We start from the raw sequence: 13,224 nt of genomic DNA, 5'->3' as shown, positions 1-13,224 counted from the left end.
CTTCGCTGGGCGGAAAATCATGTCATAGCACTGTCAGCAGTGTTCATCCCGGGAGTGGACAACTGGGAAGCAGACTTCCTCAGCAGACACGACCTTCACCCGGGAGAGTGGGGACTTCATCCGGAAGTTTTCCACATGATTGTGAACCGTTGGGAAAAACCAAAGGTGGATATGATGGCGTCTCGCCTCAACAAAAAACTGGACAGATATTGCGCCAGGTCAAGAGACCCTCAGGCAATAGCTGTGGACGCTCTGGTAACACCATGGGTGTACCAGTCAGTGTATGTGTTTCCTCCTCTGCCTCTCATACCAAAGGTACTGAGAATTATTCGGAAAAGGGGAGTAAGAACAATACTAGTGGCTCCGGATTGGCCAAGAAGAACTTGGTATCCGGAACTTCAAGAGATGCTCACGGAGGATCCGTGGCCTCTACCTCTAAGAAGGGATCTGCTTCAGCAGGGACCTTGTATGTTCCAAGACTTACCGCGACTGCGTTTGACGGCATGGCGGTTGAACGCCGGATTCTAAAAGAAAAGGGCATTCCAGAGGAAGTTATTCCTACCTTGATTAAGGCTAGGAAGGAAGTGACCGCACAACATTATCACCGCATTTGGAGAAAATATGTTGCGTGGTGTGAAGCCAAGAAGGCCCCAACGGAAGAATTTCAATTGGGTCGATTCTTACATTTCCTGCAGGCAGGATTGTCTATGGGCCTCAAATTGGGGTCTATTAAAGTTCAAATTTCGGCCTTATCAATCTTCTTCCAGAAGGAATTGGCTTCAGTGCCTGAAGTACAAACTTTTGTCAAGGGTGTACTACATATACAGCCCCCGATTGTGCCCCCAGTGGCACCGTGGGATCTAAACGTAGTTTTGGATTTTCTCAAATCTCATTGGTTTGAGCCTCTCAAATCTGTAGATTTGAAGTATCTTACATGGAAAGTAACCATGCTACTGGCCCTGGCTTCAGCCAGGAGAGTTTCAGAGTTGGCGGCTTTATCGTACAAAAGCCCATATCTGATTTTCCATTCGGACAGGGCAGAACTGCGGACACGTCCTCATTTTCTCCCTAAGGTGGTTTCGGCTTTTCACTTGAACCAGCCTATTGTGGTGCCTGCGGCTACTAGCGACTTGGAGGACTCCAAGTTACTGGACGTTGTCAGAGCATTAAAAATATATATTTCAAGGACAGCTGGAGTCAGAAAATCTGACTCGTTGTTTATATTGTATGCACCCAACAAGATGGGTGCTCCTGTGTCTAAGCAGACGATTGCGCGTTGGATCTGTAGCACAATCCAACTTGCACATTCTGTGGCAGGCCTGCCACAGCCTAAATCTGTAAAGGCCCACTCCACAAGGAAGGTGGGCTCATCTTGGGCGGCTGCCCGAGGGGTCTCGGCATTACAACTTTGCCGAGCAGCTACGTGGTCAGGGGAGAACACGTTTGTAAAATTTTACAAATTTGATACTCTGGCTAAGGAGGACCTGGAGTTCTCTCATTCGGTGCTGCAGAGTCATCCGCACTCTCCCGCCCGTTTGGGAGCTTTGGTATAATCCCCATGGTCCTGACGGAGTCCCCAGCATCCACTAGGACGTTAGAGAAAATAAGAATTTACTTACCGATAATTCTATTTCTCATAGTCCGTAGTGGATGCTGGGCGCCCATCCCAACTGCGGATTGTCTGCAATACTTGTACATAGTTATTGTTACAAAAATCGGGTTATTATTATTGTTGTGAGCCATCTTTTCAGAGGCTACTTCGTTTGTTATCGTACTGTTAACTGGGTTCAGATCACAAGTTGTACGGTGTGATTGGTGTGGCTGGTATGAGTCTTACCCGGGATTCAAGATCCTTCCTTATTGTGTACGCTCGTCCGGGCACAGTACCTAACTGAGGCTTGGAGGAGGGTCATAGGGGGAGGAGCCAGTACACACCATGTGATCCTAAAAGCTTTCTTTAGATGTGCCCTGTCTCCTGCGGAGCCGCTATCCCCCATGGTCCTGACGGAGTCCCCAGCATCCACTACGGACTATGAGAAATAGAATTATCGGTAAGTAAATTCTTATTTTTGTGCCCAGTCTCCTGCGGAGCCTCTATTCCCCATGGTCCTTACGGAGTTCCCAGCATCCACTACGGACTATGAGAAATAGAATTATCGGTAAGTAAATTCTTATTTTTACATCTTTCATAATTTGTAATATGTGAGAAATATTTATGGGCAATTAGTTTTATTGTGTTATGTTTTTATGCAATCTGTGTTTATTAATAAGGAAATCACAGTAACACATTGTCATCGATATTGATAAAGTATAAACAAGTTATACAAAGAAGAACTAGCATAGGTATAAGAACTGTCTGTGGGGAACAGAAGAAAGTATTAGAGAGCACAAGGGATCAATTATAACCAGTATTGTCTATGGCGATAGTATATAACGGGTAAACAGAAACATCAAACCATAAAAACATACAGGCATACAGGCAACAATAGAAATAAAAAAGACGAGGGAGAAGTTGAAAGGGTCTGAATATGGGTGTGGAGAGTTGGGTGGTGATCATAGGAAGATGAGTAGGAGAGAAAGGAAAAGGGGAATGGGTTTCTGCCTGAAGGGAGTGGGAGGTGAGAGGAATTGTCATCCTTTGTGAGGAACCTAGAGGGTCATATGAGAGAATTTTACACTAAAAAGATAGAAGCTGTGGTTGCACTGGGTCTAGGGTGGTGGAGGTGGGGAGGTATCTCCAGAGGGAGGCATGTTATGGGTTCTGTAGTCCCCCCCCCCCTGTTCCTTAAATCTCAACCAGTCATACCATACCTCTAAAAAAAAAAAACCTGTGTATGTAAACAATCAGTGCAGTCAGGTCCTCCATCGTCTTGTAGAGATCGATCCTCTTGAACCACTGAGAAATGGAGGGAGGGGATGTGGATCTCCAGAGACAGGGGATGACAGCTTTGGCTGTGTTCATAAGATGTCATGATTAGTAACTTCTTAATCCTGGAGATGGAGGCATTTCCATTTATTTGAGGATCCAAAACTCGGGTGAGCGGAAGCTGGGTTCCAGTAATTATTTCTAACAGTCTTCTCACCATATTCCTGAAGTTTGACAACAGAGAACAGTGCCACCAACTATGAAGGTGGGTACCTGGTGCAAGATCCCAATGCCAAAGAAGGTCTGAAAGAGATGGGAACATTTACTGGAGACTAGTGGGGCATCTATACCAACTGGAAAGGATTTTATGTTGCATTTCCAGAACTGTTACAGAGCAGTTAGAATTGGTATAACTAAATATTTGGGACCACTGTTCATCAGAAAGCTCTGTTCCTAACTCTGCATGCCACACACATGTATATGCAGGGGTTGAGGAGGATGTGCTATCCAAGTAGAGTTGATAAATGGTGGAGAGCAAATATTTTGGAGGGGTTTTAGCTATGCAGAGGGACTCAAATGCCATTATAGGTCAAAGTAATCAATAATGAGGTAAGGAGTGGATAAAATATCTTAGTTGGAGATATATCCAGAACGATTGTGATGGAAGGTTAAGTGAAGATTTGTAAATAAGCAAACTTCATTGGACGTTACCAGGTGCTGTAGTTGGGGTACACCACCAGGGAACCAAGATGGGAGTTGGGTTGGATGAATCCCGGGGGATGGGGGGAGTCAGTGTTGGACACTATGGCGGCAAGTGGAGACATATCGGGAGAGTTGGCTGAGTTCTTTCCAACATTGTAGCATGGGGTCAAGTGTGGGACATTGGAGCATACGGAGAGACATTAGCAAGACTGTTCCTTAATGTGAGGCTGTTGAGGAGCGTAGGGAGGGACACTAGCGGACTGCTCCTCAATGTAAGGCTATAACTTGAGAAGAGGTACACAGGACATCCGGACCACTCAAGACAAATGTGCTGAACAATAATAACTAAGGACGTGCGGTAGCTGGAGACCGACTTCGGAGCAACATCTAATAATAACCTCTTGGCACAGTCTCTGCCTGTTATTGTCCCAAACAAATCTCCCATCCATCCTCTTCAGTTCCTGGAAAAAAAGAAATAGGGAACAATAAAGGAAGCGCCTGAAACAGTTAGAGAACCTGTGGGAGGATGTTCATTTTGACAGCGTTAAGTCTCCCCAACTAGGACAGGCCCAACAATGAAAACTTGTGAAAACCATAATTGAATTTGGTCAACAAAAACAGAAGATAAAGGTGAAACAAGTTAGTAATTTCTCTAATCAGGAAGGGTGCCAACTGAAAGGATAAGTCATCTTAAGACTTTCAAGGAGGCGTGCTGGTGTAGAAATGGTAAAAGCCACAGATTTAGTAAAGTTGATTTCAAAATTTGAAAGGTCACTAAATTTCCGAAACTCTACCATAAGGGCTGGGTATGAGATTAAAGGATAAGAGTTTGAGGCAAGATGATCATTGGCAAACAAAGGTATCTTGTAATCTGTCTCTCTAATCCAAATCCCTGTGATGTCACTGTTTGCTCTGGCCACTCTCTCCAGAGCCTCTATAAAAAGAAGTAAAAGCAAGGGGGACAGGGGGACCACCTTTCTAATACTGTTCCGAACATCAAAGGGTTTGGAGAGGACACCGTTGACCTTGACCATGACCATGACCAAGAACTATAAAGGGTGAGAATTGACTTTGTTGAAGGCTTTCTCTTCGGCTGTTGACAACAGGACCACCTGGGCATTCCCTGTCTGTGCATGATGGATAAGGTCAATGCTTTTGGTTGTGTTGACTTTAGCCTCTCTCCCAGTTACAAGCCCCACCTGATCCTGATGCATCAGACGCGGATGAAAGTAGCTTAAACAATTGGCAAGCAGTTTAGCAAAAATCCTTATGTCCACATTCAGCAGAGAAATTGGTCTATAGCTCAAACAGTTGGTCAGGTCCTTGACTTTTTGAAGAATATGTGAGACGTGAGCCTTAAAGATTGAGGAGAAAAAGTGTCCTCAACTGTCACTGCATTGCAGGTCTATAGAAATAGAGGTGTAAGGGTGGTCCGAACGGTTGTGTAATAACTGACAGGAAACCCATCAGGAGCCAGACTTTTCCCATTAGGGAAGAGAAAAAAGAGCCATCTCCAGCTCTTCGATAGTAAAAGGGGCTTCTAGGTATTGAGAAACCTCATCTTTGAGGGTAATGTATCGATAAAAGTTCATCTCTGACCTTGTCCTGAAAAGAGCTCACATCCGTAGGGGGAGAGACTTTCCGCAAATTATAAAGGTTCATATAGTAAGTTTTAAAGACCTCGGCAATCTTGTCGAAGGTGTATACACTTTTTCCACCGTCTGCTCAAATGGAATGTACATAAGTGTGGGATCTTTGTGCTCTTAGAGCTCTAGCCAGCATCTCGCCTGTTTTATTACCCCGTAAATAATACCTATGTTTACACCTATGCATATCCAACATTGTCTTCTTATGGAGCACCATCTGAATTTCAGGTTAACTCCACGTAGGAACTTGTGCAAAAGGTAGCTTTATGCGCGGCCTCTAGTTCTCTTATTTCGTTCAAAATGCGAGTTTTCAGGGTTTCGGTTTCTTACGCAGGAATCCCAGTTGAATGGACTTTCAAGTTCGTGATTCCGAAGTATCATTTAAGGCTATATATTCATCTATTGCCTTGTCCAACTCAGCCTTAAGAGTAGGGCCATTCAGAGTAGTCTCAGCAAAAAGAAAGGACAGGGGTTGTGAACATTATATAAGAACATGGGAGAGAAACAATGAAACAGCATTATGGAATGAAAAACCAAGTGGGGAGTAAAGATCGCACACGGGTGGAGAGTGGAGATGCGGAAATGCCCAACTGGGGTAGAATGCCAATCATCGCAGCCTGGACCTTCTCAAGATAGAGATATAGTAACACACTAAAGAAAATATAAACACAGACATAAGTAACATCATGTAAGAAGGTGTGATTAATATTGAAAAAAATTAATATTAGCGTACATAGAGTGTGATGGAGACATGAAACACAGCAACAAGAATGGATCAGGGATGGCATCAGGGGAAACCATAGGTGGAGGGAGCACTGCACGCAGTCGACCGGGTGAAGGAAGGCCCCATAAACACATCTCGGAGCAGGATAAATCCCAGGAGCGTAGACGAGGTTTAGCTACAGTAGCTAGGCCACGCCCTCCCCTTCTTTCCCTGTTGTTTTTTTTTTTTTTTTTTTTTAACTCATGTTTATTGCTTTTATATCTAACGGCACCTAAATATTTTTTAATAATAGTAATTACATTAATTACAAACTATTGATTTCCAAATTTAACAAATGAACTGAAGGGGGGAAATGATTGAGAACCATTGCACTTTATGTTCTGTACAGAAGATGTGTGTCTAAGATTAATCTGAATAAATTAAATCTTTCATTAATAAAGCATTCATGTTTACATGGGTTATTTAGGATGAAGGCCTGACTAATTTCAAGGTTGAATATATTAAGGAGGAAGAAGAGGCATATGTGCTTGATAATAAGGAAGAAGATATAGAGGAAAAAGAAGAGACGTATGTGACTGATATGAAGGCAGAAGATATAGAGGGAGAAGAAGAGACATATGTGACTGATATGAAGGCAGAAGCTATAGAGGGAGAAGAAGAGACGTATGTGACTGATATGAAGGCAGAAGATATAGAGGGAGAAGAAGAGACATATGTGACTGATATGAAGGCAGAAGCTATAGAGGGAGAAGAAGAGACATATGTGACTGATATGAAGACAGAAGATATAGAGGGAGAAGAAGAGATTTATGTTAATGTTATTAAGGTAGAAGATATGGAGGGAGAGGAGACGCATGTGATGGGTGAACAGCAGTGTAAGGAGGAGGAAATCCCTGCAGATATCAGCACAGGTGAGTAATAAACACTTATTACTGTAAAGAGTCACACATTCTACTTGTTTATTCACTACAATATTCTCTGCTCCGTGGGGGAACTCAGGAACCATCAGCCCTTTTAAGACTCCTGCTCTTACCCTCACACTATGTCACTGTGTGTTACTAGCCCAGAGATCTGACCAGTCTCCTCCCCACACTCTCTGGTGTATCTCATACATCAGGAGCCATCAGCCCCTATTATACTCCTGCTCTCCCCCTCACATCATGTCACTATGTGTTACCAGCCCAGATATCTGACCAGTCTCCTCCCCACACTCTCTGGTGTATCTCATACATCAGGAGCCATCAGCCCCTATTATACTCCTGCTCTCCTCCTCACATCATGTCACTGTGTTACCAGCCCAGAGATCTGACCAGTCTCCTCCCCACACTCTCTGGTGTATCATACATCAGGAGCCATCAGCCCCTATTATACTCCTGCTCTCCTCCTCACATCATGTCACTGTGTCTTACCAGCCCAGAGATCTGACCAGTCTCCTCCCCACACTCTCTGGTGTATCTCATACATCAGGAGCCATCAGCCCCTATTATACTCCTGCTCTCTCCTCACATCATGTCACTGTGTGTTACCAGCCCAGAGATCTGACCAGTCTCCTCCCCACACTCTCTGGTGTATCATACATCAGGAGCCATCAGCCCCTATTATACTCCTGCTCTCCCCCTCACATCATGTCACTATGTGTTACCAGCCCAGATATCTGACCAGTCTCCTTCCCACACTCTGGTGTATCTCATACATCAGGAGCCATCAGCCCCTATTATACTCCTGCTCTCCTCCTCACATCATGTCACTGTGTTACCAGCCCAGAGATCTGACCAGTCTCCTCCCCACACTCTCTGGTGTATCATACATCAGGAGCCATCAGCCCCTATTATACTCCTGCTCTCTCCTCACATCATGTCACTGTGTGTTACCAGCCCAGAGATCTGACCAGTCTCCTCCTCACACTCTCTGGTGTATCTCATACATCAGGAGCCATCATCCCTTATTCCCCTCACATCATGTCACTGTGTGTTACCAGCCCAGAGATCTGACCAGTCTCCTCCCCACACTCTCTGGTGTATCTCATACATCAGCACAAGAGACATCTCTGGATGCAACCATGTGTGACATTACCTGTGACACACTGTGCTCTAATGTGTAATATTTCTATATGTGATACTCCGTAATCACATTCTACAGTAATAATGCTACTGAACTAGTTTTGACGATCTGTCACCACCCCATATATTTGGGGGAATGTGATCAATCAATATGTATCGTAGTGTGGCAAGGCTATGTTTTGCCAAAACAAAATGCCTTGCAACAGGTTGGTAAATGTGACCAGATGCCTTAGCCTGTCTGATGCATATCTATGTGTAGCCATCCGTTCCCTAAGATTCCGGTCAGTCTTGCCGACATAACTGAGGCCGCAGGGGCATGTAATCAGTTATATCCCAAAGCGCATAGTACATGTTAAGCGATGCCTAATGTAAAACCTCTTCCCACTTAGTGGATGGCAAAAGCTATTTCCCACCCCTAAACTGTGGCATGCTGTACAATCCAGACACCTGAAACGGCCAAAATTGACCCCAACATTCTCAGAATTTCTACTGGTGACATCAGCTTTCATCACGAAGTCCCGTATATTGCGACCTCGTTTGTAACACGGCATCACTTCAGTGTTTGCTAAATTTAAGTCCTCACCTGTTATGACAATAGGCCAGAGACTTTTACAGATGCCCCTGATAGCATCACTAGCGACATTAGAATTGTTATTCCAGGGCATTTTAGAAACATTCTGGGCCCTCACCTTAGATTTAAGTAAATCCACCCTAGGTATCTTTAAGACCTTTGCTTTAGCTAACGTAAGTTGTTTCAACTCATATCCCCTTTCAAGGAATTTCTCAGTCATATTATCAATGTGTTTCACAGCATCTGATTGAACACTACAGATGGGATGAGGTCAAGATCCCGCCGGACGGGATCCCGGCGGTCAGAATACCGACACCGGGGTCCCGACTGGTACAATCCCGACATATTTTCCCTCTGTGGGTGTCCACGACACCCATAGAGGGAGAATAAATTAGTGGCGAGCGCAGTGAGCCCGCAAGGGGCTGCGTTCTGCTCGCCCCCCTGTCAGGATTTTGCTGGTCGGGATCCCGGTGTCGGTATTCCAACCATCAGGATTCCGTCCGACAAACACAAATGAATTGGGAGAAGGGCAATCCATATTTTAGGAGCTTGGGATGACAACTCCCTGCATGCAAAGTGGTATTCCTGTTACTAGCCTTCTGATACAAGGAAATATTGACAATGCTATTAATCAAGCACGACACGTACATCCAAAAAGTTTACAGTCATAGGGTTGATAATGTACGGCACTATCAATGGACTGTCCGAGCTGTTATGAGAATCTAGGAAAGAGACTAACTCATCTCTGCTACCCGTCCAAAATCTATGTAGCAGGCATAGAAATGAATCCAGCCCGCTACATAGGGATCAGTAAAAAAGATCTTGCATTCCTTCCGAGACACAAAAAAATATAGAAAAGATTGTCTCTTGGTTGGCGCACAAAAGGAGAAAAAGATTAATCAATCTAAAATTTAACTTTTAATAATAATCAATTAAAATTGATGTGAAATATATGTGAAAAAATACTTTATTAATAAAGAGATGTCATATCTTATTACAAATATTCACTGTGTGTCACTTGTTGTATTTCCATTTATGGTAGTATTGTTATTCTAAGGATCCGGACCACTCGTAACAGTCTGAAAATTCCCAATATAAATAGACAGGAGTCCAAATGATTACTATAATTACTTGCAATTTTTCAAGTAATATGCCTCTAAGTAGAGAGCCTGAAAGGGGGCTTGTGTGGAATAAAGAGTTCCCTGTATTTCTATCTGACCTTAATTTAGGTATAATACATTCAAGTCTCCTTTCCACATTGTTACTGATTTGTTACAAAAAAGAAATGCACTTTTAATACAATACCATTTATCTGATACCCCCGTCCTGTGATTTCTCATACAGGATTATTACTTGCATGTTAACATTACCAGGCTGAGTTGTTAAAAGAAAACACACTGTGACAAATTGGACCATACAATGTTGCAGTTCCCTTTTACATTGGCACTGCACTGTAACTGTTGTAAAGTGGGACAGGTTGGTATATATAATGTGCTTGTATTCAGCTTCACAAACGTGTCACTAACAGTTTAATCCCACTGTATTGTTGATAAGGAGCCACTAAGAATAGAGAGTTACCACAGTATTTGGTAGCATATGGCTATAATTTTACACATATGCCGTGTTATTATCATGTGCCACATGTATGGTGCGGTATTTATAATATGATTAATTTCTCCTATGTATCTCACAAAGTAGAAGCAAAAGATCACTGAGACCTATATAATGAATTGTGTCTCTATTAATCGTGCAGCTGTTTCTGCACAATTGAACCACCACCAGCGTGTCTCTACAGCAGTTGTTTAGTACGAATGTAGCCTATATTGCACTGATTCACTGTGAGTGTCAGTGCGTATTATCATACAATTGTTTCTATTGTGTATATGTTTGAATCACCATTATCATATGCCCGTAGCGACTAATTGATGGTTTAATGGTGTATAGCTATCAATTCGTACATATACTGTCTCATGCACTATTGATAATATAATTAATTTCTCATGTGTTTCTCACAGAGTAAAGGCACAGGACCACTGAAACATGTATAATGTGTTATATCTGCATACATTCATGCAGCCGTGTGTAGTTTAATCAGCATATCACTGTAACAGCTGTTTAAATGTGGTCTGTACTGATTCTCCTAAATTCAATACTGTGAGTATTAGTACTTATATACATGTATTGCTTCTATTGCATGTGTGTTTAGATCGCCGTCAGCACCTCATGCAGCCGTGTGGTTGTTTAATCAGCGTATCCCTGCAACAGCTGTTTAAATGTGGTCTGTACTGATTCTCCTAAATTCAATACTGTGAGTATTAGTACTTGTATACATGTATTGCTTCTATTGCATGTGTGTTTAGATCGCCGTCAGCACCTCACTATAGCGGCTATTGATACGTATGTGGCATGTATCGTATTGGTTCACAGGGGCTCATTGCTAACGGCGTCCATACACATTTCTCCTGCTGCATATCTGTGTGGCTCTCAATTAATGGTTCCCTCGACTCTCTCCTTATCTAACTAAAATAGTGGTCCATCAGTACGAGTGATCCTAATCCTGTTACATATAACTATTAACTATTTTCCATTTTAACAAGTGATTTCAACATTTTGCAGTGAATATAGCAGGCAAATTCATGCCGCTCTGAAACGCCACCCAACGTGCACGTTTCACATCAGCTTCCTCAGGGCAAACACGATTGTCCTAACGAGGATGGCTATAAAGGGGAGATCAGCCAATCATTTCAAATTATCTTGTGACGTGATCGCATGCCACGTCATCTCTACCTGTGCTCATACTGACACCGTAATTCAGGATACATGGCTCCTTACACTGAACAAACGTTTATCACTGTTTATCAGGTACCAACATGTTCAGTGTAAGGAGCCATGTATCCTGAATTACGGTGTCAGTATGAGCACAGGTAGAGATGACGTGGCATGCGATCACGTCACAAGATAATTTGAAATGATTGGCTGATCTCCCCTTTATAGCCATCCTCGTTAGGACAATCGTGTTTGCCCTGAGGAAGCTGATGTGAAACGTGCACGTTGGGTGGCGTTTCAGAGCGGCATGAATTTGCCTGCTATATTCACTGCAAAATGTTGAAATCACTTGTTAAAATGGAAAATAGTTAATAGTTATATGTAACAGGATTAGGATCACTCGTACTGATGGACCACTATTTTAGTTAGATAAGGAGAGAGTCGAGGGAACCATTAATTAAGAGAGCCACACAGATATGCAGCAGGAGAAATGTGTATGGACGCCGTTAGCAATGAGCCCCTGTGAACCAATACGATACATGCCACATACGTATCAATAGCCGCTATAGTGAGGTGCTGACGGCGATCTAAACACACATGCAATAGAAGCAATACATGTATACAAGTACTAATACTCACAGTATTGAATTTAGGAGAATCAGTACAGACCACATTTAAACAGCTGTTGCAGGGATACGCTGATTAAACAACCACACGGCTGCATGAGGTGCTGACGGCGATCTAAACACACATGCAATAGAAGCAATACATGTATATAAGTACTAATACTCACAGTATTGAATTTAGGAGAATCAGTACAGACCACATTTAAACAGCTGTTACAGTGATATGCTGATTAAACTACACACGGCTGCATGAATGTATGCAGATATAACACATTATACATGTTTCAGTGGTCCTGTGCCTTTACTCTGTGAGAAACACATGAGAAATTAATTATATTATCAATAGTGCATGAGACAGTATATGTACGAATTGATAGCTATACACCATTAAACCATCAATTAGTCGCTACGGGCATATGATAATGGTGATTCAAACATATACACAATAGAAACAATTGTATGATAATACGCACTGACACTCACAGTGAATCAGTGCAATATAGGCTACATTCGTACTAAACAACTGCTGTAGAGACACGCTGGTGGTGGTTCAATTGTGCAGAAACAGCTGCACGATTAATAGAGACACAATTCATTATATAGGTCTCAGTGATCTTTTGCTTCTACTTTGTGAGATACATAGGAGAAATTAATCATATTATAAATACCGCACCATACATGTGGCACATGATAATAACACGGCATATGTGTAAAATTATAGCCATATGCTACCAAATACTGTGGTAACTCTCTATTCTTAGTGGCTCCTTATCAACAATACAGTGGGATTAAACTGTTAGTGACACGTTTGTGAAGCTGAATACAAGCACATTATATATACCAACCTGTCCCACTTTACAACAGTTACAGTGCAGTGCCAATGTAAAAGGGAACTGCAACATTGTATGGTCCAATTTGTCACAGTGTGTTTTCTTTTAACAACTCAGCCTGGTAATGTTAACATGCAAGTAATAATCCTGTATGAGAAATCACAGGACGGGGGTATCAGATAAATGGTATTGTATTAAAAGTGCATTTCTTTTTTGTAACAAATCAGTAACAATGTGGAAAGGAGACTTGAATGTATTATACCTAAATTAAGGTCAGATAGAAATACAGGGAACTCTTTATTCCACACAAGCCCCCTTTCAGGCTCTCTACTTAGAGGCATATTACTTGAAAAATTGCAAGTAATTATAGTAATCATTTGGACTCCTGTCTATTTATATTGGGAATTTTCAGACTGTTACGAGTGGTCCGGAT

At 42.5% G+C, this 13,224-nt stretch overlaps 1 protein-coding gene across 1 annotated transcript in view; it reads left to right on the top strand.

The window, feature by feature from the left end:
- The window catches only part of LOC135057147 (uncharacterized), a 150,302-nt gene that overhangs the window by 122,222 nt on the left and 14,856 nt on the right, over positions 1 to 13,224 (top strand). Inside the window, exon 10 of the mRNA XM_063963045.1 lies at positions 6,405 to 6,849. Coding sequence (XP_063819115.1) covers positions 6,405 to 6,849 — 445 coding nt within the window. The remainder of the gene's footprint in view (positions 1 to 6,404; positions 6,850 to 13,224) is intronic.

Source organism: Pseudophryne corroboree, chromosome 3 (assembly GCF_028390025.1).
Source record: "Pseudophryne corroboree isolate aPseCor3 chromosome 3, aPseCor3.hap2, whole genome shotgun sequence".
Taxonomy (NCBI): domain Eukaryota; kingdom Metazoa; phylum Chordata; class Amphibia; order Anura; family Myobatrachidae; genus Pseudophryne; species Pseudophryne corroboree.
Note: the sequence above shows the minus strand (reverse complement) of the source record. Positions and strands in the feature narration are given on the sequence as shown.